Below are 26,946 nucleotides of genomic sequence, written 5' to 3'. Positions count from 1 at the left end.
TTCATAGGCCCTTTAGAGTGATTGAAGGAAGAGAAAACATAGTCTGGGAGTTATCTCTTCTCTGATCTCTGGGAAGGATACTGGGTTTCCCCTTTGAGACCAGTAAGCAGGCATCATCCTCTGAGTTTCCCCTTCCTTTCTCCCCTGCCTCAATGGAAATAAATTGTTGAAATGAATCTGTCATTAATTCACTTAGTATTTAGTAAGTTTTCAATCCATCAACCCTTCATCTGAAGTGTCAGAGGGCACCATAGCTCTCTTCCTACCATTCCTAACTCTGGTTATGAAAGTTCTGAAGAAGTAGGTGCTCCTGAGTTACACCCTGCTTTGCTTAGCACAGATATAGACAGGCTGGTCTGACAGAGCACAGTTATTGGTCCTTGGCCCTCAGCACCCAGTGGCTATTCTGACCTACCTGGTTATACCTACTCTATAACCCACCTAGGAATAGGATCATCTGGGATGTGGGGATCATGTTTTCTTAGTCAAAAAAAAATATATATATATATACATATACATATATACATATATATACTCACATATGGTGTAGCAACAGCACAGAATACTTTAAATCAATGCTTGTCGCAGATAATCTGAGACATATAAGAGCAGTACACAAGAAGGGTGGCAGAGTGATCCTCCTCATGCTTATTCTTTGGTTCTGGAGACCCAAGGCCATAAGATACTTACACAAGGAAGGAAGGGATTAATCCTTGTTCCATTTCTCAACTAAGAATAGTATTGAATGCTTTAGAAGAATATTTTTCAATACATGGTCCATAGTGAATATATAACATGAATGAAATTCTTTCTGTCACAGAGTAAATTCAACTTTAGGAATTTTATAAGAATGTCACAACCAAGTTAAACACTATTAATCAAGAATTCTATATTTGGGGATTCTGTAGACACTGTAATATAAAAAAGCTCAAGTTTTGAAAAGTCATAGCAGTCATTGATAAGCAAACATTTCCATCTTTGTATATTTACACAAGGTTTTATGAAATAATATGCTGTACCTCTTCTTTTGATCTGGTCTTGAAGAAGTCTCTTTCAAACACTCCTCTCTGGGCAAAGATGGTAGGATGTAGTAATGAATAAGCATTGCCCTCTTCACCATAGTTAGTTCTATCACTGACGCGACGAATTCGGGGGGCAGGAATATCAGATCGAATGGTTGGAACACCATAGATGGGGTAACCTAGGTAAGTTGACGATGGAGGAAAACAAATATTCTAAAACTAAGCTGTATAATACAGTAACCACCTGCCCCATGCAGCTACTGAGCACTTGTAATGTGGAGCGTCTGAATTGCAATGTAATCTGAATGTAAAATTCAAAGATTTTAGTACAAAAAAAGTGAAATATTTAATAATTTGTACATTGGTTAGTTATTTAAATGAGAATATTTTGGATATATACTATAAAATTTAATTTCACCTGTTTCTTTTTTAATGTGACCTTTTTTGTGTATTAGAAAATTTTTAAATGCACAGGTGATTTCAATTATATTTCTATTGCACAGCTAATAGGAGTAGCAAGATTTCATTACACTATACTGTATAGCATATTTATAAAATCCAGTTTAGAAAAAAATATGTAAATCTCTAATCATGTCCTTAGTCCAAGGAAGTGCTCTTGACTAACATAAAATAGTCTTTATAAATAACTAATATTTATCATGCTCAATATTGACATATGGGTGTTATGGGTTGAATTGTATCCTCTCAAAATTCATATGTTGAAGTCCTAACCCTCAGTACCTCAAAGTGTGACCTTATTGGGAAAATGAGGCCATTTCAGATGTAATTAATTACATTGAGGGTATACTGGAGTAGGGTGGGCCCCTAATCTGATATGGCTAGAGTCCTATAAAAAGGAGAAATTTGGACACAGACGAGTATACATGCATGCCATGTGAAGATAAAGGCAGAGATCAGTCTCTCGTGCCTATAATCCCAGCACTTTGGGAGGCCAAGGCAGGAGGCTCATTTAAGGCCAGGAGTTCAACACCAGCCAGGGTAAGATATTTGGTAACCCAGTCTCCATAAAAATAAAAATTAAAAACATGGTGATGCATGCACTTAGGAGGCTGAGGCAGGAGCATCCCTTGAGCCCAGGAGTTCGAGGCTGCAGTAAGCTATGATTGTGCTACATTCTCCAACCTGAGTGACAGAGTGAGATCCTATCTCTAAAAAGTTAGTTAATTAATTAATTAAAAAGCCCAAGATCAGGGTGATATAACAGAAGCCAAGTAGTGCCAAAGACTGTCAGCAAATCATCAGAATCTAGGGGAGAAGCGTGGGCAGATTCTCCTTCATAATCTGTAGGAGGAATCAACCCTGCTGACCACTTGATCTCAGACTCCCAAGCCTCCAGAACTATGAGACAATAAAATTCTGTTACAACACCCAGTTGGTGATACTTTATTACAGCAACCCTGGAAAACTAATACATGGGGAATGAATATGTAGAGAAATGTTTTGTAAAAGCTCTTTAAATATTTGAAAGAAGATATGTGTGGAGCTAAGAATCACATGGCTTAAAAGTCTCCTAATATTTGGTGAAGTCTGAATTACTACAATGTATAACATTCAATGTTCTGATCTATAATTGTTTCTATTTCATTAACATACAAAGAATCATTTTACTTGGATCATCATTAGCAATTGTTCAGTTCAGCCAACATTTGTATGTAACCTCCAACCCCAGGTGCTTAGAATACAGAATTACAGGAAAGGTACAAGGTTTTGGAGAAACTTAGAGTCTAACGGAGAGAGGCAGGAGACAATGCAAAGACAGACCAAGGACACTTCACTTTCAGGTTTGCTGATCCTTTGAAAACTCAATAAATAATGTGACATACTCACAAATAGAGGGAATGGCTCCCACAACTGCATTGATCTCAGAAGAAGTTGTCTTATAATCATCAGAAACTTTATCACTTGGTCTCAGAAGTGTCCGGACAGTCTTTTCTGAGCTCCCTGGTTCTTTTAAGACAATATCTTCAGGTTTTATCAAGAGAGTTGGTTCAGATTCTTCAATATTAGCCTCAGCCGGGTTTGCACAATCAGGTTTTCTACCTTTAAGAAAGAAGGGAAAGAAAGAAAGTACAGGAAGACATTACTAGTTGGTGCTTGCCGCTCTGCAACAAGATGATTTCTCCCATTTAGTCTCTTCTTGCTAGTAGAAACTGAGCTGGTGCAAACCCTCCAGGGATGCCAACACCCAACCGTGAAATGGCAAGTTCAGACCCATGTTATATACCAGGTAATCTGAACACGGCCTAATGTTTCTTTTTGCCACTCCACTCACTTTAGAATAAAGCTTTCAAATTTGAGAGACCAAATATAATCATAGAAACCATTCTTTACTTTCCTTTTTTTTTAAATTAGAGCTTATTTTCATATTTAACTTGAACTAAACAGTGGATTCTAGCGCTGCCCTAGGGAGAGATAGGAAAAGTTTGGAGTTGAAAATTCCACACATACTTGATGGGGGGTGAGGGGGGAGCATGTATTGCAACATCCAGAGAGGTGATGAGAACCCACTGTGAGCTCAGGAACTGATTATATAACGAGCCCCTAAAAGTCAGTGTCTAAAAGAAAACCCTGAGGTAGTAAATGAAATTGTGAGACTCTGCCCTTTTTTGTAGATGTGCTTTGCAGAGTCAATTCCGAAATGCAGAAGTAAATTCCTGAGATAGCTTTTTCAAAGATCCGGTTACTCCACAGATACCACTAGAGGGTGCTGTGGTGTTTCACTCTTCAGAAGACCTCCAAAGGTTCTGGGGAAGCCCAAGCACGGGTTGCAAACGCACGCGGCACACCAGTTTGAGAGAAGGGTGGGAACTGTGCCACCCCAGAAAAGACCTGCCTCTCCAACGTGCCCAGCCCCTTCCGCTCTCAGCTCCTGCCAATCGCTGCCATGAAGGTGCTCAAGCCCAGACTCCCAGATCCCCTAATCCCACCCTGCCCCAAAGTAGAAATCTGGACAAAGTTTAAAAAACAGTTTCTCAGAAAACTGAAAGGATATGTTTACCCCCTTTCCTCCCAAAGTCAACAGTAGGACAGAATTTGATGTAAGAAAGTTCCTGACAGGAAAAAGAAAAGAAAAGAAAGTTAGTTCCTGGCGAACTGGCAAAAACATTCCAGGGCCCCTTCTAGACCTACTGGCCACTAACTTGCAGTTTCTACCCTAAAATCTTAGAAGATAAAAAATCCTCAAGAACTCCATTGAAAAGGGCTGATGAAGTCAGGATCCAAAACCAAGAAACAATTTGAAGAACTATCTGGTTTTAAAATAAGCTGCTGGAGTTGTGCCAAAAAAGAAAAATCTCTATCATCCATCTTTCTTTCTGAGAAGGTTGGGGTAGAGTTGTTTTCTATAAAAAGCTTCATTAGGTAGAGAAGATTCTAATGCTTTCCTAGTGGGCAAAATAGAACAGCTGTCCCAGACCTGCTGGGTAAGGCTCACATCATCAGTAAAAATCAAAATGTGGTTTTGACCTTCTAGAAAGGCATGACCCAGAAATAAAAGTGGAAACAGTAGTATCTTTGCTTTTTAGAGGTGAGACATTCCAAGAGGAAATAAAAAATGTAAACAATCATTTTAAAAAGTTGATCCTCTAATAATCAAGATAAAGAAAGTAAAGCAAATGACATATCATTATATACCAACTAAATTAGCAAGAATGTTTGAAAAAGCACTCAATGGTAGAAAGGTTGGAGTAAAACCTCACAGCATTGGCTGATAAAATTGCAAATTGGTACAATCATTTAGAAAAGAAAATGAACATAGAGTTACTTCTGGGACAATATCAACATTGCTAAGAAATGAGATATAATTAGAAACAGAAAGCTTTTTGAGAGATGGTAATCATTACACCATTACTCGTATTACCTTAAAAATATCTGGAACAACCTAAATTTGAAAGAGTGAAGAAATGGTTTAGTAACTGATAATATATCAGCATGAGAGAACTGAAAATGTAGTTCACAGGAACCACAAAAATATCTCTTCATTCCTTAGAAATTTGAAAGCCAAATTTTAAAAAGCCAAATAAAAATATGTTCACTGTTATTATAAATGTTTAAAATATAGACATACACATATGTGTATATATATATATATATATATATATACATGTGGTAAATAATATAGGAAGATAATATGTAGACAAAAAGATTTGAGTCAAAAGTTAAGATTATGATGTTTTTCCTTTCTGTACAATTTTTTTTTTTTTGAGACAGGGTCTTGCCCTGTCACCCTGGGTAGAGTGCAGTGGCATTAGCCTCGCCCACAACAACCTCAAACTCTTGGGCACAAGTGATCCTCCTGCCTCAGCATCCTGAGTAGCTGGGACTACAGGCATGTGCCACCATGCCGGCTAATTTTTCTATTTTTAATAGAGATGGGCTATCACTTGGTTGCCTAGGCTGGTCTCGAACTCCTGACCTCAAGTAATCCTCCCATCCTGGACTCCAAAATTGCTTGGATTACAGAGGTTAGCCACTGTGCTGGGCCTCCTTTTTGTACAAAATTTTTAAAATCAAATTTTCTTATGTCAAATTCTATTTTACTATTGACTATTCCTGGGGTAGGGAGCTAATTAGTCACATAATGGTTTTCAAACAGGTTTCTGAGGAAATGTCTTTCATATTTTCAGTTTCTATGAAAATATTTTTTGCTTTTAATTTTTTTAATGGATAATGCATGGTTCCAAACTCAAAACATACAAAAACACAGATTAAAAAGTAAGTCTCATTGCCACCCTGGCTCTCAGCCACCCAGTTGCTTCTCTCTGGAAATAGTAATATTATCAGATTCTTTCCTATCTTTCCACAGATAGTCTATGCATAAACAATCAAATAAATAATTATATATGTATGTGCATTTTTTCTTTTTTATATACTATTAAAGTGTACAAGAGTTGAGCGATTCCATAAAGATGAAAATATAAAAGTCCATTTAAGAATTCAGCAAACCCAGGCCATGCACAGTGGCTCACGCCTGTAATCCTAGCACTCTGGGAGGCTGAGATGGGAGGATCGCTTGAGCTCAGGAGTTCAATACCAGCCTGAGTGAGAGTGAGACCCTGTCTCTACTAAAAATAGAAAAATTAACCAGCATGGTGGCACATGCCTGTAGTCCCAGCTACTTGGGAAGCTGAGGCAGGAGGATCACTTATGCTCAGGAGTTTGAGGTTGTTGTGAGCTAGGCTGATGCCACTGCATTCTACCCAGGGTGACAGAGCAAGACCCTGTCTCAAGGAAAAAAAAAAAAAGAAGAAAATTGAACCTCCCTCTTCACTCCCCCCTTTAAAAAAACTTAAAAAATAAAATAAAATAAAAAGAATTCACCAAGCCTTCAAAAATTAAATACCTTTAATAATGACTCTTTCTTCATACTCTTTAAGAAGCATTTTGTCTTTCCAGTTAAGAAAATTTGCAAATTCTACAAAGTTAATCAGGCCATCATTATCCACATCACAATAGTCAAATAGTTGGTCCAGGAGCTTCTCATTTAAATGCAAGTTGGCCTGCTCACAAGCTTCCCGCAGCTCGGCTTTATCTATCATCCCATCTCCCTTCTGTTAGACATGAGACAAAAAAAGATGAAATGAACATTGTGTTTAAGAGCAGAGTAGGCAACATCTATTATTTAGATTAAGAAAAAAGAAATAGCTCCATCACACAAATGCAAAGAATGTGTCTCAATTTTCACATAAAAGAAGTCAAATATCAAGTGAGATTGATCCTCATTGTGTCAACCTGATACATACACAGTAATTTCAAACACCGGTTGGAGCAGGGCGTGGCTCAGAATCTCTGTTCACTGTATGTTAATCATTTTATTTAAACCATGCTGTTTACCCTATGGTAGAGCAGCTACACCCATGATGTGGGCTTGACATTTAATTTGACCAACGTTGTGTACTTTTGAAAGCTCTCTACAATTTTCCACACTTATAAAGTCTTTTTAACAGCTTCTGTGTTTCAACTGGGCAATAAGTGGTCCTTCACCTCATCGCCTGTTAGTGACAATAAATGGAGGAGGTAGTTGCACAAGTACAGGGATGTGGATTCAGAGACAGTTGCTTGGTTTTGATAACACACCTGAGAGCAAGAGAGACATGCTACAACTCTGATGGTCAGCCCCGACTGTGACAAGTAGCACTAAGATTCATCCTGATACCGGAGGAGGGGAAAAGTCTCATCTTCTTTCAAACAACAGGTAAAGACAGAAATACCTACACGGAGTATGAACAGAGGGGAATTTATAAGGGAGCAGAAACTTCGGCTGATTCACTTGAGCGGGCAGAGCACCTATTGCTAGTTAAGAATGAAGTGCAACAGCTGGAACATCTTCCCACTCAACCCCTCTTGCAGTCTATCAAGCCAACCTTATCCGTTCAGAGATGATAGTAAAGGTCTGAGTTTGACTGTTTGTTTTTACAGTGGATCCTGGCTGCTACAAGGAAAGTTTTAAGAAAAACTCCCAAGAGAAATCATAAATGAGTCATTGAGTAGTACTTAGGCTCTTTCTGTCCAGGATTAGACTTACAATGCTGTTGGAAGTGATCCCCTGGAGAATGAGAAACCGACCCAGTGAATTCTAGATAAATTCTTGCAGTCAGACCTGCAGCTCTGGAAAATTTCCCTCACTCCTATGTTCAAACAGAATGAGAAATTAAAACATACAATCTTGACAGCAGAGCTGCAAATGGCTTCTGAAAAGCAGCTATTATGGTGTTACTGAGCTGTTATTGAAACTGAACACTAGACCCATGGAGGCCTTGTGACTCTCCAGCTTGATAACCACAGTGAGGTGAACCAACTTGGACTCAACGACTAACAAAGTAAAAAGGAACAAACAAGGCTCATTTGTGCAATGGAAATGGTATATTCAAGAATGCAGCTAACCTGGCCCCAGGAACATCTCAGCTTTACATGAAAAGGGGTAGCTATCCTTTAGAGAAAAGTTTCATTCAACATTTTGCCACCGGAAGCAAAGACACTGGCTCAAGAGGACCCTCAATTCACGGAGGCCCCCCTAAATGCCTGGGCCTGGCTCTCTGACAGTCTGGCTGAGCTGAAACCCAGTAGTCTTCACTAGGCTACTGGGACTGTCAAACTCAGTGTGAGATGTGAAACACCAAAAATGGATGTAGTCACTCTGCTCGGTGGGCACAACTAAAGGCCATTCACATGGCTGTGGCCAATACTCCTCTTGATAAACCTGTTATATTTTTACAGACTCTAGCCAATGGCCTACCTGTTTGGTTTGCCACTTGGAAAACTACCGACAAGCAGATTAAAGACACCCCGTTTTGGGACTGCAAACTATGGAAACAAATTATGGTTGCTGATTGAACCATCTGGGTAATTCATGTAGATACAATACAGGTCCATTCTCTGATGGGCATGATTGGAATCAAGCTGCTGATAGAGGCTGAACCATCCAGATTGTCACCATTGCCACCTGGACCATCCCTATGCCAGACACGGCAACACACCCACCACTACACACAGGGCACAAAGGAAAGGACTCCATGCTCCTAAGGTAGAAGCTTTAGGATTTGGCATTGGCCCCACTGCATGCCAAACTCGTGACCTCTGCCAAAATTGGACACACTTGTCTCATAGTGAGGGGGACATGTCACACACATAGGGATTTCCCTCATGCTCCGGAGAGACTGACTACATTGAACCTTTGACCCCCTCTCAGAGCTATTGGTGGTGCCTCACCAATGTCGACACCTTTCAAGTTATGGAATTGCTGTTCTAGTCCAATCATCTGGCTCCAATCACAACAGTAGGGTCCATGAAATTAATTTGAGTTGTGTTTGCTTTCTGGACCATTTTTAATCTGACAGTGGTGCACCTTATAGCACAAAAGCTACTCAACAATGAGCTGTTAGTCGAGGTATTCAATGAACTTTTCTCACTCCCTACCATTCATTGCTATATGGTATTATTGAGCATTGAAATGGCCTTCTCAAAAATCGTGTACTTTCCATACCAGCTCCTGGTCCACACACCTTAGAAAAGCAGTTTGGTCATCCAGTGCAGCTGCCCTCTGAAAAGAATTATCCCATCTCAGCTGCTTCCTGGATAATAATTAGAATAAAAGGGGCAGGGGTTATAGAAACCTATTTTGAAAATTCAGGGCCAAGCACAGTCGTTCATGCCTGTAATCCCAGCACTTTGGGAGGCTGAGGTGAGAGGATCACTTGAGCCCAGGAGTTCAAGACCAGGCTGGACAATATAGTGAGACTGTATCACTACAAAAAAAATAAAAATAAAAAAAATTAGCTGGGCACAGTACAGTAGTGCACACCTATAGTCCTAGCTACTTGGAAGGCTAAGGCAGGAGGATCATTTGAGCCTGAGAGTTTGAGGCCACAGTGAGCTATGATTGTGCCACTGCCCTCCAGCCTGGGCAACAGAGCAAGACACTGTCTTGGAGGGAAGGAAGGAAGGAAAGAAAGAAGGGAGGAAGGGAGGAAGGGAGGAAGGAAATTCAGCAGCCATGACCATTCCCAGAAATAATGCATCTTTTTTCCCCCTAACAGCAACCCAGGCCAGCACAGTTTGTCCACCCTCATGGTAGCAACTAGGCACAAAAAAGATTCTAGGGGATTCAAACTTAATTCTATTTCAGCCACCCAATTCTCTTATTGGGTTGACATGGTCCTAGATCATAAGGTTAATAACCACTTGGTTGAGTACACTGCTCACCAAGTCCTCCTGTAGTAGCCAAAGTGGGGAATAAACAGGTCTCTGGAACTTTTTTTAAGAATTCCTTTGTTCTTCTTACACCTGACCTTTCAGACAAAAGGTGTAGGTGAAAATAGGAGAGGACTAGGAAAATGGTGAAGTTATAGCTTCTGGAATAGGACACACTGACTTTGTGGCAATGGAGGAAGAGCAGCAAACGAGCTCTTGGGGAGAGAACATCTTAGTCCTGGGAGGTTCAGGGGAGTGAGGGACATTACGATAGTTTGTCTTTCAGTTTGTCGCTGGAGACTGCATCAGGAAGGAAAATACCATGGTGTAGCTCTCCCAAACTGTTGGAGGCACCTTAAGTTTAACTGACTGCCTGGCAGTTCTGACCACCGTTTGAAAGCCATTCTCTTCAACTTTTCAGAGAGATCTATTAGAAACAGCGGAGAATGACCCTGTTATTGCACCTCCCACACTGAACACCTTTGGATGTCTTTCCCACCTTCATTTTCTGTCATTCCATGAGGTGAGCAAATACTATCGGCTGGTGATGTGGACAAACAGGATGGACTGACAGCTTTCATGCAGCCCCTCCAAAAACAAAGACTAAGATATAATTATTGAACTTAACTGAGAACCCTAAGACCCGTGAGCAAAATTTATTTTAGGAAACTATTCTAGTTTTAAATTTACAATATTTACAGATTGGCAACAAATGTGCTCCTTAAGCAAGCACAAATTACTGAGTTCTACACATGCTTAATTAGATAATTAATTAAAGGAGAAAATCATCAGCTGACTTGCATTGCTAACAACATCTGTCATGAATTACATAGTCTATGATAGCGAAGAGCCAAAATCCCTGCTTGCAGCTCTGAGTTTCTCATAGCACTTGGCCTTCACTCTACCCTGGGGTTTGCTGTGTATGTTTAACAACTGGCTCTTTGGGCAGTGTGGGGGGAGGAAGCCCTGATTTGTAGCAGTTGCTACTTTCCATGGTGTAAATACTGTCATCATGGACAATTTCTGGCTACCATTGTGCTGTAAAATGACTTGCAAGCTCCCTGAAAACTCAACAGTAGGCTCTCTCCAGCCAGCTCTCACACACCACTGCTACTGTAATTTATGTATAACTCCCCCTGTAGATTTTAAGTTCTCTAAGAGGAAGGTCTACACATTATCTGGAATAATGGTTGATATAATATGAGTCTTTAATAAACAATAGAATTAATTTTATAAGCCAAGAAGATTCATTAGGAAATCATTCATTTCGGAAATTTGCTTTGTTTTGTTTTGTTCTTCCATTAAATTAAATCTGGGCATTCAATAATGTAAGATTCAAATAATCAAAAATTATCGTACAGCTGTACTAGACCCACATCTTATTATCCTCTCAGAAAAAAGCTCCTTAAGGACACTGAGCACTACATTGTGCATATTAAAAATTAACCATTTAAAAGGTATATCAGCCTTAAATAATTCTCAGTAGTTTCCTCCCTGTTTAATTTAATTTTATCATAAGGAATGTGCCTGGTGGTTTACTTAAGCAATCAAAAGCTATTAAGATGATCATCTCCCCTACAATTACATTTAAAATGAAGAATTTTTAAAAGCAGAGCACTATGTATTAGATTATTAAGTATGAAATGTCCAATTTCAGCCAGGCTCAATGGCTCATGCTTGTAATCCTAGCACTCTGGGAGGCTGAGAGGGGAGGATCGCTTGAGCTCAGCAGTTTGAGACCAGCCTGAGAAAGAGACACCCCCCACCCCCAGCCCCCAACCCTCCCCCACCCCCCGTCTCTACCAAAAAGAAAGGAAAAAAAAAAAAAAACAGCTGTGCATTGTGCCGCATGCCTATGTTCCCAGCTCCCTGGGAGGCTGAGGTAGAAGGATCACTTGAGCCCAGGAGTTGGAGGTTGCAGTGAGCTACAATGACGCCACTACACTCTACCCAGGCAACAGAGTGAGACTTTGTCTCAACAAAAACAAGCAAGACAACTGAACACCCCTCCTCATAACCCTCCACCCCTTCATTTAAAAAAAAAAAAAAAAGAAGAAATGTCCAATTTCCTTAAGTACTAGGTTTGACAGTTGATATCTTTAATTTGTTTTATGTTTACTGTGAAGGTACATCCTCAGTCTTTCAAATGCACGTTGTGGCTTGTGATTGATTATCTTTCAAATTTTTTTTAGAGCGATTTTTGTGAAACCATGGATAAGTTAAAAATTTGAGCTATTTTCGAATATGAGTTCCATCATGGAAACAGTGCAGCACAGACAGCTCGAAATACAAAGTGTTTGGGAAGGATGTGGCTAATGAACACATGGTATGTCAATGGTTTGAGAAATTCCATTCTGATGATTTTAATCTTGAAAATGAGCTACGTGAGCAACCTGAGACCAAGGTGGATAATGAGCTGAAAGCTGTAGTGGAAGCGAATCCACCTCCACCTACATATGAATTAGCAGCAAGGTTTGCCATTACTGTTCCAACAATATTGGACCATTTGAAACAAATCAGCAGACTAAAGAAGCTGGATAGATGGGTTCTGTATGAATTAAACTAGCATCGGATTTAAGAGAAATCATCTCAATCTTGTCTTTCTTTGCTGTCACTACATAGAGGTGAACTATATTTACACTGTATTGTTATGTGTGATGAAAAATGTATTCTTTTTGACAGTCTCAACTGTTGGGCACAATGGTTGGATAAAGATGAACTGCCGAAACATAGTCCAAAACCGAATATTCATCAACAAAACCTAATGGTGTCTGTTTGGTAGTCCACTCCAGCCTCATGAAAACTGGACAATCGATTACAGCAGCTGTCTACTGCAACCAACTGGATGAAATAATGAGGATGCTTGCAATTAAGCAGCCGAGATTGGCCAATAAGGACAGGCCAATTCTCTTTCAAGACAATGCTCAGGTGGGGCAAGGTGGCTCATGCCTATAATCCTAGCACTCTAGGAGGCCAAGGCAGGAGGATCGCTTGAGGTCAGGAGTTTAAGACCAGTCCGAGCAACAGCCAGACCCTGTCTCTACTAAAGATAGGAAAAAACAGCCAGGCATGGTGGTGTATGCCTGTAGTCCCAGCTACTTGGGAGGCTGAGGCGGGAGGATCACTTGAGCCCAGGACTTTGAGGTTGCAGTGAGCTATGATGATGCCACTGCACTCTAGCCCAAGCAACAGAGCAAGAGCCTGTCTCAAAAAAAAAGAGGGGAGGGGGAGAGGGCACACAAAATGTATGCTATAAGATCATGTTCACACTCTAGATGTGTTTTGTTGAATTGACTCGAGTTTCCTGGCAACCAACGCAAAAAAGGTATGCACAATCAATACAAAATTCATGCTTTCCATGAGATAAAAACAAACCAGATACTTAGATGCAGTACAGTTATTTCCTTCAGTTAGACTGAGTTTCTAGTAAACAGGGTGTGTGTAACAAAAATAAAAGCCTCATGGGTATACTAACAAAAAAATATGCCCTGTTTCAATGGCAGTTTCTTATACTGCTCCTTGGCGTAAGCTAAAGGCTGTGTAGCCTGGTAAAAGCAATTCTGTGATGGCCTCAAATGATGTAAGGAATTATGTAGCTGGAGATTGATCTGACTTTTTCAAAGGATAAAATTTAGAGAAGCTTGAAAATTGAATGATCTTATACTTTTAAAACTGAAACCACACCCTGCTCCCCAGGGGAATGATATTTTAAGCTTAACTTGGAGCTAGAATGAAGGTACTATGGGTACATATTCAGATTTAGGCATAGATTGTTGTTGAGTCTTCCCCTGCCCCCACCCCCTTGCTTCCAGCACACTGCAGTTTAATAATCCATGGCAGTGGCTCTCAAACTTGAATGTGCATCAGAATCATCTGGAGTGCTTGTTAGAATTGCTGGGCTCCATCCCAGAGTTCCTAATTCAGTATATCTCAGGGCGGGCCTTGGAACGTGCATTTCTAACAAGTTCCCAAGAGATGTTGTTGATGGTTGTAGAAGAACACATTTTCACAACCACTAATCTACACCAGGGGTTAGGAAACTGTTTCTATTAAGGGCTATCTATTTTAGGTTTTGCAGGCCATATAGTCTCTGTTGCTACCATTTAACTCTGCATCTGTAGTACAGAAGCAGCCATAGACAATACTTAAAACAATACAAGCATGGTTGTGTTCCAGCAAAGTTTTACTTACAAAACAAGTGATGGGCCAGATTTGGCCCACAAGCCATAGTTTGCTGACCCCTGATCTACACCAGCCTGCTGGGATATGTAAGCCCACACATTAGCAAAAAGGTCTTTTCTACTACTGACCTTGTCATAGTGCCCAAAGGCTGCCAACAAAGTGTCAAAGTTTTCGTAATTAACTTTCTTCAAGTGATGTCGAACTGCGGCGATCAGGGCTCGCTGTCTATCCTTGCCTCGAAGATATTCACCCGGACGTCTATTATGGATGAGATCACTGACTCCTATTGAAGAGAGAAAAAAGTCTTTTATTTGAATTTAAAGTCTGTCCATGTTATTTCTATCTTTTAAAAAAAAAGAGATCTAGCAACCTCTGTGAATGAGAAAAAACTCACATTTAACTCTGACACTATTATGCACCATGCCAGAAAATCCTTGTGTATAAAAAAGTACATAAAGTATACTAATTAATAAAAGTTAATTTTTCTGTTTTATGTTACTTCTCTGTTCAAGAATAAAAAATCTAAAAAAAAAGAAAATGAATTTCCTGTGGACATCACCAGCCTTACCCAGCTATCAAGTCTTTTCCTAAGACAGTGAAGCCCTTGCTTGACTACCTCTTGGGTGACATTTGTCTACAATGCTGAGCATCTGAAAGCTGGGGCTGATTCCAGGCAGGCGCCACTCATTGTGCCTCAGTGTTGATTGAACCTCTGAGAGAGACTTGTAAAAATTAAGCTCAAATTCCCTACTCCCTTCTAATATGAGTTTCCAGTTGGCCTTCAGTCTGCACCTAGTTCTCATTTCTCAGCTCTGCTTCCCTCTGTACCACCACTGGCACTGCAGGCCTGCCTCCATCCACAGATCCATGAACTTAGAGTCCACAAACCCAACTAGAGTGGACCATGCTGCTTCAGATGCAGTGACTTGCTGGATGCCACTGAGGAGACCTTTTTCCTCTGTGCATTTTCCTCTGGCCTACATACCTCCTCTTCCTGCCAGGACTCTCAGCTTTCTTGGAGAAAGGTCATGCTAGCAGTTGACTGTGATACCTTGGATGGATTAATTTAAATTGCAACATTGGTTGCAGTTCAAAGCAACTAATATTTACACCTACTCTGAGTAAGGCATGATACGAGGCTCTGTCAAGGGTCCCTTCATAGGCACTCATAGCAACTGTAAGTTGCTTATTTATTATAAAATCAGGAGCTAATCATGCACACGCTAGTAAAAATCTTGTTTCTAAAGACAGACCCTGAGTATGGGTGAGAAGCCCACAACTACTGCTGGTTTCAGGGACAGGGCAAGTACCTCAGACCAAGGCCATCAAATGGGGTCAGCTACTATCAGACCATCCTAAAGTGTACAGGACACAAGACAGGCTCTAGGAGTGGAATTCAAAACTGCTAGAGATGATTTCTGACAAATAAACATGACCACTCTTTTTCTCCTTCCTCAGATATAAACCCTTTGTGTGGCTATTTTTTGTAATGAAGGTCTTCTTTATTCTATGAGATGGCTCTTGGATGAGTATTTTTTATCTTTAGAGGCCTCTCTTCTCCATTAACATCCAAAAATAATCACTTGACTTGTTTTTTTTCAACTCTATATGGTTTTCTCACCACAACTCCACCAGGTTTAACTGCGTGGTAGGTGAAACCTATGTCGGCACCTTCTTCTGGCCTGGCCTGAGAGAATATTTATGAAGCTGATATAAAATCACTTGCAAATACCCAAGAGCCATTTCGAAAGAGCTGAAATCAGAAGTATAAATTCTGGTCTTAAGAGAGACCCATGACTTAGCTACCACACCATGGCAGTCAGAAAAATGGAGTGGGCTCCACAACTGTACTCTACCTGCAACCAACTCCCATGATGCATCACTGCCCACCTGCCCTGGATTCTCCTTCACTTTGTCTCTGCCCTGGTACATTCTGGGAGCTGGGCACTGACCTTGCACTCTTCCTGGAGCCATCTGTATTCAGTAACTCCAGCCCCTAGGGATGATGTGTTCCTTGTGCCACTGCCTTTATTTTCCTATGTAAGGGTAGGAAAGAAATCAAGGCCCAGTATGTCCCTGGGAAGCAGGCAAACCCTAAAGCTTCCGACAGAATAGATGCCAGTAGTTGACATGGCATCTATAAAAGGCCAGAACTCAGAGTAGAGTTAATCCGGGTCCATCCATGAATTCCAAAAATAGTTCAGAGAGGACTTATTCCCCTTTCACAGCTACACCATACAGCACCAAGGCTTACACTTATATAGTTTTAAAAATGTTAATGTCAGTGTCCTTTCTTTTCATTTTATACGACTATTCACTTATCATTCAACATATAAAGATAATGTCACTCAATCATCAAGAAATTTGTCAATGTTTCTAAATTGTCAAAATGATAAACTGTGCATTGAATTCATCAATTCATGCTATAAATATTGGTGACAGATGTATCATGTGCTAAACAACAGACAGCAAGGCAGAGCCCCCACCAACATGAAGCTCACCCTAAAATAGGCACAACTGACCATGATTACTTATTTGCTTTTCAGGATAATTGATGAGTTTCCTAATCATCCCTTACCCCATCCAAAAGACATTAAGAGCCTCTAAGATAGACAGGCATCCACTAAACATTCAGTTCATCTAAAAACAGAACCAAAATATAATCTCCTAATGTAGTGATTAATGATGTTCCAAAACACCATCTTGCATAAGCTAAATAAATATTTATTTTAATTGTCAGTGAATGGAATTTCTCTAAAATATTTTTAATAGTGGTTCTTAAACTTCAGGGTCCCTAAGAACCTAATGAATCAATATCTGGGCACGGGTCTCAGGAAACTACATACTTATTAATAATAAACTCCCTGGATGATATTAACACAGGTAGCCTGCAGCCCAGGTGTTGAAAAGCACTGATACACAGTCTAATCCTGATAAACTATAGCACATTTTTTGCTTTTGGACATCTGCTGTTTAGATTGCCTAGAAATAAAGATGAAATTCTATTAAGTTTCTTTTATCACTTAATGGATTGATTGATTGGCTGGCTGGGGGGGAAAGAGTAAGTCTTATTAATAATTATGTGGTTGTAGAATACAGTGCTTTTCAAATATGAATGTGCTTATAATTCATCTGGGAATATTAATAAAATGCAATATCTGATTCAATAGGTCTGGGGTGAGGGCTGAGAGTCTCCCAGAGAAAGCTGGTTGCAGACTGCAGCCCACACTTTGAGTAGCAAGAGCCCAGGACGATATTTGAATTCATTTAAAAAGCTGCCTAAATTCACTTTGGTTTGTTTAATAAGGGCCATATTTATGTCTTAAATAAAATTCATAGCCTTAAACTACACTTCAGGTATTGGTTACAAGGGCTTTGAACTGTACCTATTTCAAATATAATTTGAAAAAAATTTTTCTTTCTATGCTACATATTTTTCTCAGTAATGTTAATGCAACATATTAAGCTTTTAAAATTAGAAGCATTGAAAGGAGCTGGTGGAAGCTGCATAACTTTGTGGGGATTTTGTTGGTTGTTTTTTTGTTTTTTAAGGAGAAAATTTGTATATTTACCATACTCCTCAGGACGGAGATAAGCTCCAAATGTGTGGTCTGGGGAAACATTCATTGTTTCTGCAATGCTATCAAAGAAAACAAATCCTTTAGTTAAAATACCCACCAAATGGCATCCCTGGAATTTAAAATATGTTTGCCATATGTTCTTAGTGACCTATATTTTTTCTTATAGCCAAACTATGAAAATCAAACAAAAGTTCTCCAACAGATCTTTTGTATGATCTTCGACTTGCATTAACAATGGCTGAATGCTTTCACTGCCTTTCAGTAGCAGAGATTCACAAAGGAAAAATAGAACACATTCAAAGCAAAATTACTGAAGTATAAATAAAGAGCAAGAGAGAGAGAGACTGGGAAGACAGAGAAAAATGTAAGCCCAGTAAGTTAAATTTTTGATATCCCCAAAATAAAATTTCATGCAAAATTCTCCCTCTCTTTTCTCCAAATGCCCTCTCCATTTTGGAGAAGTCACCATCTTCCTGCAACCCCAAGTTCTATAGACACTAACAGAGTTCCTCTGATTAACAACAAAAGAATGCTTTTCTCATTTAATAGAATCTAATAGAACACAAACCAACAGTTATCACAAGAGTACTTTTTTAATTTGATGCAAAGATGCTATCAATTTAAAGGTAATCATTGACTTACGGATCTAAAACTCTTCCAAGTTTATGTTGAAACTTTTCTTTGAAATCATCATCTCTCTTAGACACAACCTTAGCCCCTCTTTTCCTGCAAAGTTAGAAAATTGTCAGGTATCTCTATTACCTAAAGTATTTTGGGCTGCCAGATATACATGTGGTAAGGAATACTATAGTATCATTGAGAATTCAGAGAACAAATCTGTTTCAGAAGAAATCCTATGCTAAAAAGAAAGGTTTATGTGTTCATTTTTCTATCATTTATATAATAAAAATAAATTTTGATTAACGAATAAGGTAAGCAAACAAAAATATTTTTAGTAAATAAAAACAATGTATTAATATCCCTATTATAACTCCTAAAATTGCTAATAGAAAATTAAGCATCAAATAAATAAATAACCAAAGGATATAAACCAATAACTCACATCTAGTAAGCAAATATTTGGAGAAATTACCATACTCTCTAGTAATAAACTATAAAAATAAAGGAATAATAAAGTGCCACTTCTAACCTAGTAAGAAAGCAAATGTTAACATATATATAGAAAGAGAGAGAATGTGTAAATTGGCAAAAAGGTAAAACACTTGTAGATTGCTGGTACAAATTCAATCCTTTTGGAAATAATTGGACGATATGAATCAAAAAGCACAAAAATGTCTATGCCTTTTCATACACATCTGGAAACCAATAATAAGGAGATAATCCACGTAACAATTAAAAATGTGAAAAAGTTATATATATATATAAAGGTTTGTAGCCTCATTGAGTATAATGAAAATAAGAAAAGAATCAAAATATTCCATCATGAGGGTGATTAAATTATGTCACATTAACAAGGATACACTCTGCATGCATTTTCAATGTTGGTTATGAAGAGTACACTGCAGTATATAATTGGTTTATGTTAGGTGAAAAAGCAGGATATAAAATGCGATTGTACTGTGGTGAAAACTACGTAAAAATCTACATAGGAAACCACACTAGAAAGAAAAATGTTAAAATGATAATAGTGGTTGAATTAAAGTGGCAGGATTACGAGTGATTTTATTTTGCCAATTTTCTGTAATATAATTTTGTTACTTGTACTGTTGTGATTAATTCAATAAAATTTCTTTTGAGAACTAAAATTACAACACTACTATTTAATGACATTAAAATTAATAAATTCTCTATTGTTTTCACTAAGACTAAAAACAATGAACGTTAAATTTTTAAATTCCATTTGCTCTTAAAAGTATTTCCTGTGCTATTGAGCTACTAAGCAGCTGAAAAAATTTCTGGAGAAGAGTGACACTCTGTGGAGAAACAAAAGAAGAAATATAAGTAATTCATCTCTTATGTTTTCATTTCCTTCCCATTTGTTAGAAAGGGATAATAAAAGAGCATGGGTAAAGTCAGGATAAATCAATGGCAGTTTAAGGGCCATAACTTGAACAAACGGAGTTGACAATCTAAAAATCAGCTCCAAGGGGCATAATTAGGAACATGCAGGGATGGTAAGAATAAGGTTGTAACACACAGATCCGACTCTTTTTGGTCTACAAGTGCCTGGATTATGCTTCTGGTAGAGACAGGAAGTATCTGTGAGTCACCATATACGTCGGAAAATCAGGAACTGCAACGTCATTACACAACCTCACAGCATTCACTAACCAATTCAGACAAAGCTCTGTGTGTGCCAGTGAGTTCATTCTTTTATGCACACACACATGCACTCACACACACACCTCACACACACACGTCTATCATCTGATGGCTCAAACTGATCATTCAAACCAAAGGTCATAAACAGAATGTCAATAGACATAGTTTTACAGAGGAAAACTTAAAAGTTGAGAGTACACTAAATTTACATTAAATAGCGCATAGAAAATTAGATGCCTTTATAAGGTAAACAAACCTGCTTGACTCCAAGTTTATAACAGAAATCACACAGAAGAATGAAGTAGTGAGTTCTTTTTTAAAATCTGACAAACCAAAGGAATAAAGAATCCCTCTACTACTTTAGCAATAATATTCCAATGAATTTTCAAAGTACAGAAAGTATGATCCAATAAAACACTGATCTATAAACGATGTTTCCTTGGAGGTAGATAATTTAAAGGGAAACATGAGGCTGGGCGTAGTGGCTCATGCTTGTAATCCTAGCACTCTGGGAGGCCGAGGTGGGCGGATTGTTTCAGCTCAGGAGTTCGAGACCAGCCTGAACAAGAGCGAGACCCCATCTCTACTAAAAATAGAAATAAATTATATGGACAGCTAAAAATATATATAGAAAAAATTAGCCAGGCATGGTGGCGCATGCCTGTAGTCCCAGCTACTCAGGAGGCTGAGGCAGGAGGATTGCTTGAGCCCAGAAGTTTGAGGTTGCTGTGAGCTAGGCTGACGCCACGGCACTCTAGCCCAGGCAACGGAGTAAGACTGCCTCAAAAAAAAAAAAGAATCAAGTGCCTATAAACCTGCCTATAAACCTGGCATAGTGGTTAAGGGCAACCCCTGGAGCCACACTGCCTGGGTTTCATTCCTAGCCCCGTATTTCTGAGCTGCATGATCTTAGGCAAATGATTTAACCATTTTGTACCTCAGGTTTTTCATCTGTAAAATGGTAAGGATAAAAAGCATAGTCTACTACTTCATGAAGTTCTTGGTAGACTAAATTAATAATATATAAAGTGCTTTGTCACTATTGTTATTAGGGGACAAAATAGGCAAAAGAGTGAGACAGGTTGGATATCTGTGGGAATGTAAACTTTGAGTGCACAGTGAAGCCGATGGAAACCCAGAGGGCCAGTGGCTCCTTTAAAAAGGGTAGAGAGGCCAAGTGCGGTGGCTCATGCTATAATCCCAACATTTTGGTAGGCTGGGGCGGGAGGCTCACTTGAGGCCAGGAGTTCCAGGCTGCAGTGAGCTATGACTCTGTCTCTAAGGAAAAAAATAATAAAGGATAGAGGGCACAACAAACCTACCCCTACCATTGACATACAGGAATGCAGGCCCAGTGTAGTAGTTTCATGAGTTTGCTATAACAAACTACCACAAACTGGTGGCTTAAAACAACAGAAATGTATTCGCTCACATTCTGGAGACCAGTGTCTGAAATGAAGGTATCAGCAAGGCCACATTCCCTCCAAAGGCTCTAGGGAGGATCCATTCCTTGCCCTTTTTTTCCCCCTCCTAGAGACAGGGTCTTGCTATGTTGCCCAGGTTGCCCTCAAATTCCTGGGCTCAAGCAGTCCTGCTTCCTCAGCCTCCCAAGTAGCTAAGAATACAGGTGCACACCACCTAGCCCAGACCATTCCTTTTTTCTTTCAATGTCTGGTGGCTGTTGGCATTGCTTGGTGTTCCTTGGTTTACAGGTACATCATACCAATCTCTGCCTCCATGTCCACATATCCTTCTCTTCTTTGTGCCTTTTCTTCTTTTGACTCAAATCTCCTTCTGCCCTTCTAAGGATATTTATCACTGGATTTAGGACCCAACCAGATATCCAGAATAATCTCTTCATCTCAAAATCCTTAACTTAATTACATCTACAAAGACCCTTATTCCACATGAGGTAACATTCAAAGGTCTGGAATTAGGACATGGACAATCTTTTTTAGGGAGTTTTGGGGGACACCACTATTTACAATCTTCTGATGTTTTAAGCATTACAGGAAATCTAGGTTTTTACGAGCAATCTCCCAATGTTTAAGTGTTGGCTCAGATATATAACACAAGAAATGAAAAACTAAGGACCCCATTTTAATTTTCTAGGAAAGTAGTTACATATGGAATAAAAACATAAAAAGGTTACAATTAGCAAAAGTTGAGTTAGATGCTCATGTGCCCAAATAACTATTAAACAAAGCTGAATAATAAATGACAGGTCAATTATAACCATCTTGGTAGAGGTTTGAAAGCCTGTTATGTTTAAGAAACATATATAGAGTTGATCCCATACATTTAAAACATCAATACATGTCTTTATATTTGCTTGTAACTTTAGAATGATAACAGTAAAAAACAGTATTATGATTATCTCTGGAGTAACTGGACAGACTAGGTTTCAGAAGTGGAAGATATTTCATTGTATATTTTTCTATTAATTTTATATTTGAACTATATCAATGTATCACCTCTTCAAAAAATAAATTTAAAAAATAAACTTTAAGTCCAAATGTCAAATATCTGAACACTTGTTCCTGGACACAGTACAATTAAACTTACATTTGTAGTTCATGAAGCCAATATAAAGTTTTTGCCATGGTTCTTCCATCATTAAAATGTGGTGTTGGGACTCCATATAAGTTAAACTTATGGAAACTTGATGGGTTATAGTTTCTATTCTTTGCTTCTCCTGTTGGGGGGTAGAAAAGGAAAACTTCTGACTTAAGTAACACAAATAACCTTATCTTTCAAAAAGCACATTATGTTCTCATTGACATTGAAAATGAAAGTGGGACAGAAAATGAAATTGTAGCAGTGCAGGAATTGCACAGATTTGGCTACAGATGACAGAAGCATTCCCCTATGTGAGTTGGGAGACTAGTGGGGTGCTACATACAAGAGTTCCTTCTGTCAGTATTAGGAAAGCTATATGTAAGAATCCCAAAGGCTCCACTAAAAAAAATGTTAGAACTAATAAATGAATTCAGTAAATTTGTAGGACACAAAATCAGCATACAAAAATACATGGCATTTTTATACAAAAATAGTGACCTAGCCAAAAAAGAAGTCAAGAAAATAATCTCATTTACAATAAAATCCAAAAGAAAATACTTAAGAATAAATTTAACCAAGGAGATGACCGATCTGCACACTGAAAACTATAAAACACTGATGAAAGAAATTGAAGAGAACAAAAATAATTGGAAAGATATTACATGGTCATGGATTGAAAGAATTAATATTCTTACAATGTCCATACTACCCAAAGAAACATAGATTCATCACAATCCCTATCAAAATCCCAATGGCATTCTTCACAATCCTAAACAATCCTAAAATTCATATGGAACCACAAAAGACTCTGAATAGCCAAAGCAATTCTGAGAAAGAAAAACAAAGTTGGAGGCATCACACGTCCTGATTTAAAATTATATTAAAAAGTTATAGTAATCAAAACAGTATGGTACTGGCATAAAAATAGACGCAGTAAAAAAACAAACAAAAGGCAACAAAAAAATTTTTAAAAAACAGACACATAGATCAGTGGAACAGTATAGAGAGTCCAGAAATAAATCCAAACATATACAATCAATTAATTTTCGACAAGGGCACCAAGAAGACACAATGGGGAAATAATGATCTCTTCAATAAATGGTGCTAGAGAAATTTGAATAAAATTAGACCCTTATCTTACACCATATACAAAAATTAACTCAAAATAGATAAAAGACCTAAACTTAAGACCTGAAACCATAAAACTTCTGTAAGAAAACACAGGGGAAAGGCTCTTTAACATTGGCCTTGGCAATGATTTCTTGGCTATCATGCCACAAGCTCAGGCTTCAAAAGCAAAAATAAATAAATGGGACTACATCAAACTAAAAAGCTACTGAACAGCAAAGGAGACCATCAACACAATGAAAAAGCAATCTACAGATTGGAGAAAAATATTTCCAAACTATGTATTTGATAGCAGATTAATATTCAAAAACAAGTCATACAACTTTACAGCAAGAAAACATATAACTCAATTTAAAAATGGGCAAAGGTCCTTAATATTTGGGGAGTAACAGCCTGATCAAGAGTGAGACCCGTCTCTACTAAAAATAGAAAGAAATTATATGGACAACTAAAAATATATATATATAAAATTAGCCAGGCATGGTGGCGCATGCCTGTAGTCCCAGCTACTCGGGAGGCTAAGGCAGTAGGATCACTTGAGCTCAGGAATTTGAGGTTGCTGTGACGTAGGCTGACGCCACGGCACTCTAGCACGGGCAACAGAGTGAGACTCTGTCTCAAAAAAAATATTTGGGGAGTAAAAAGGGAAATGATGTGGGAGAAAGATACTAACAATGAAAAATGCAGGCCCCACCGCTGTAACAAAAGTCAGGCGAGGTCTAGCAATGCTTTGGACCCCAGCAGTACTTTCCACTATGTTAAGATTTGAGAGGCTGGCTTTTTGTAATTGTTCTCACTAATATTCCATGATACTATCAGAGCATTACAACCTTCATATTTCATTGTAATTATTTACCTCATATTAGAAACACTCAAAGGGTGATTGAGGGCTGAGAACCCAACAGAGGGATCCTTTTATTTAAGATCAAATATTGTGCTTTTTTCTTTTCAAGTCTTGATGTGGTATTAGTGTTCTATTTCTAGATAAGAAAGCAGGACTGAAACTAGAGAACAACTGAGAGGGTAAAAAAATGACAGAGGGCCGGGTGCGGTGGCTCATGCCTGTAATCCTAGCACTCTGGGAGGGTGAGGTGGGTGGATCGCTCGAGGTCAGGAGTTCGAGATCAGCCTGAGCAAGAGTGAGACCCCATCTCTACTAAAAAATAGAAAGAAATTATCTGGCCAACTAAAAATATATATAGAAAACATTAGCCGGGCATGGTGGTGCATGCCTGTAGTCCCAGCTACTCGAGAGGCTGAGGCAGTAAGATCGCCTAAGCCCAGGAGTTTGAGGTTGCTGTGACCTAGGCTGACACCACGGCACTCACTCTAGCCCAGGCAACAGAGCAAGACTTTGTCTCCAAAAAAAAAAAAAATGATGGAGAAAAGATATTCAGCCTCACTAGTAACCCACATAATGGAAACAAAAACAGTAATGAGAAATTGTAATTGTCTCTTGGTTAAGCAAAAATAAAGATCAGCTAAGCCCACTATTGGGAAGGGTGTGGGGAAATAGAAATTCTTATACACTGGGTGTGAAGACAAATTGGGGCAGTTATTTGAGCTGACAGTTCGGCTCTAAGAGTGAAATTTTCAAATGCTCAGAAGTCTAGGAATGTAACCTAAGGCAAGAACAGATCACATTTATGAAACTACATAAACGATATATATTTGTAATAGTGAAAAATACAGTATAGACACTGACATGAAAATATATTCCAAAAAAGTATATATGATGTGAAACAAAACACACACATACACTCATATATATATATAAATGTGCAAAGAAAAGCATCTATGAAAGTATCATCTGTAGAGGACTGGGAATTGTGGGAGTTTTTTTGTATATTACACACTTTCTATATAGCTTACATTTTATAAAAGATGTACCCATCACTTTAGTAATGATTAAAATTAATTTTATTTTAAAGATGTTATAGATCTACATTTATTGTTAGTGAATGGTGCCATTGATATATTATTTTAAGTAAAAAAAACTAAAATGTGTATAGCAAGTTCCCCTAAAGCATGGAGAATATTATCCTATTTATTTAAGGATTGATGGCTCGATGGCTCAATAAATGGAATTAGAAAAAAATGTTTAATTTTTCAACCACTGTTATCTCTGGCTAATGGGATTTCTAGGTTACATTTACTTTTTCTTCATTTTTTAATGATATTTAAATTCCCTACAATTATTATGTATTTTTATAATAAAAAATAAACATAATTTCCCTATAAGAAAAAATAAAGGCAATATTAAAAAGATTAGATTTTATTATTTTTCAAGAGGCTAATGAAACTTCCATAAAACCCAGCAAATTTTCATCTCAGGAAGGAAGGGAAAAAAACAGCAAATGAAGGTAATTTCAGTCATGTCATGGTGCATTAGAGCTCTTCTAAACATAAAAAAAACTAATTTTCCTCAGGCTGCTAAATGCTTATAAGGTATCTCATTATAGGTGGTCTATATGGTATATACATTCATTAACATAGTTCTTTTTAAAACAATTAAAAGGCATTGGATGCTAAACTTTTTCAAAACACAAATAAAATATTTTCAGAAGACAAGGAAGGAGGGAGCAAACAAGAAAGGAAAGAAGGAAGGGAGGGAGGGATGGAGGAAGGGCTGGGGAGGTCTAGGAAAGTAGAAGGGGTAAAGATATGGAGACAAGTCAAGGTTGTGGGAAGGAATGTGGTGTTGGAGTGGGGAGAAACAGGGACGGTCTGAATGGGAGGGTAAAGACAATCTCGGGTCTGGGAACACATTAGGGAGTGTAGGGAACCCGCAGAGATTGGCTATGAAAGAAAAGAATGGCAGACCAAACAGTGAAGCAATGGGAGTAGGAGACAAGCCTCAGCTATGAACAGAAGAGTGGGAGGAAGAGCACACAAAGGGAGTATGCTGTTAGAGAACAGTGGAGGAGAAAAAGTAAAGAAATAAGAAAGAAGGAGCAAGAAAGAGGGGCTGTTGCACTGCAGTGAAGGGCAGCTCTTGCTTCTAGCTAATGAAGACTGAGTTCATGAATCACGCACAGTCCATGGGCTTTCTCAGACCATTTATCAGAGTCTAATTCTCAATCCTTGATTATATCAAGATTCTACTTAGCATTAGCATATTGGCAATTAGTTGTAATTTTCAGCACTGTAAACATCTAATGCCTTTTAGTTGTACTATAGAATAATTCTAGTAATATGCTACTAGTAGACAAGCTCACTTAATAATAATAATAGCTAACTGTTATGAACATTTACTATGTTCTAGGCACTACACTAGGCATTTGTATGCACTCGATCTTCACAATATTACTATACCCATTTAAGAGATAAGAATGGATAACGATCAGATAAGTAAATTGCCCAAGTTCTAAAAGATAGTAAATGGATGAGGTAGGATTGGAACCTGATCTATCAGATTCAAAAATGTGTGCACTTGACCGTCACCCAGTATTCTTCATACAAAACTAAGCATTTAAAATAAG

General features: G+C 38.4%; 1 protein-coding gene across 1 annotated transcript in view; it reads right to left on the bottom strand.

Annotated features, from left to right (window-relative positions):
• The window catches only part of EFHB (EF-hand domain family member B), a 51,209-nt gene that overhangs the window by 5,383 nt on the left and 18,880 nt on the right, over positions 1-26,946 (bottom strand). The window contains exons 6-12 of the mRNA XM_045538138.1: positions 22,343-22,472; positions 18,137-18,220; positions 17,486-17,553; positions 14,042-14,196; positions 6,385-6,592; positions 2,871-3,083; positions 1,020-1,201 (exon numbers count right to left, since the gene is read on the bottom strand). Of these exons, the coding sequence (XP_045394094.1) occupies positions 1,020-1,201; positions 2,871-3,083; positions 6,385-6,592; positions 14,042-14,196; positions 17,486-17,553; positions 18,137-18,220; positions 22,343-22,472 (1,040 nt within the window). The remainder of the gene's footprint in view (positions 1-1,019; positions 1,202-2,870; positions 3,084-6,384; positions 6,593-14,041; positions 14,197-17,485; positions 17,554-18,136; positions 18,221-22,342; positions 22,473-26,946) is intronic.

The sequence above is a fragment of the Lemur catta genome, chromosome 1, assembly GCF_020740605.2.
Source record: "Lemur catta isolate mLemCat1 chromosome 1, mLemCat1.pri, whole genome shotgun sequence".
Classification (NCBI taxonomy): domain Eukaryota; kingdom Metazoa; phylum Chordata; class Mammalia; order Primates; family Lemuridae; genus Lemur; species Lemur catta.
This window is presented reverse-complemented; position numbering and strand designations above follow the sequence as displayed.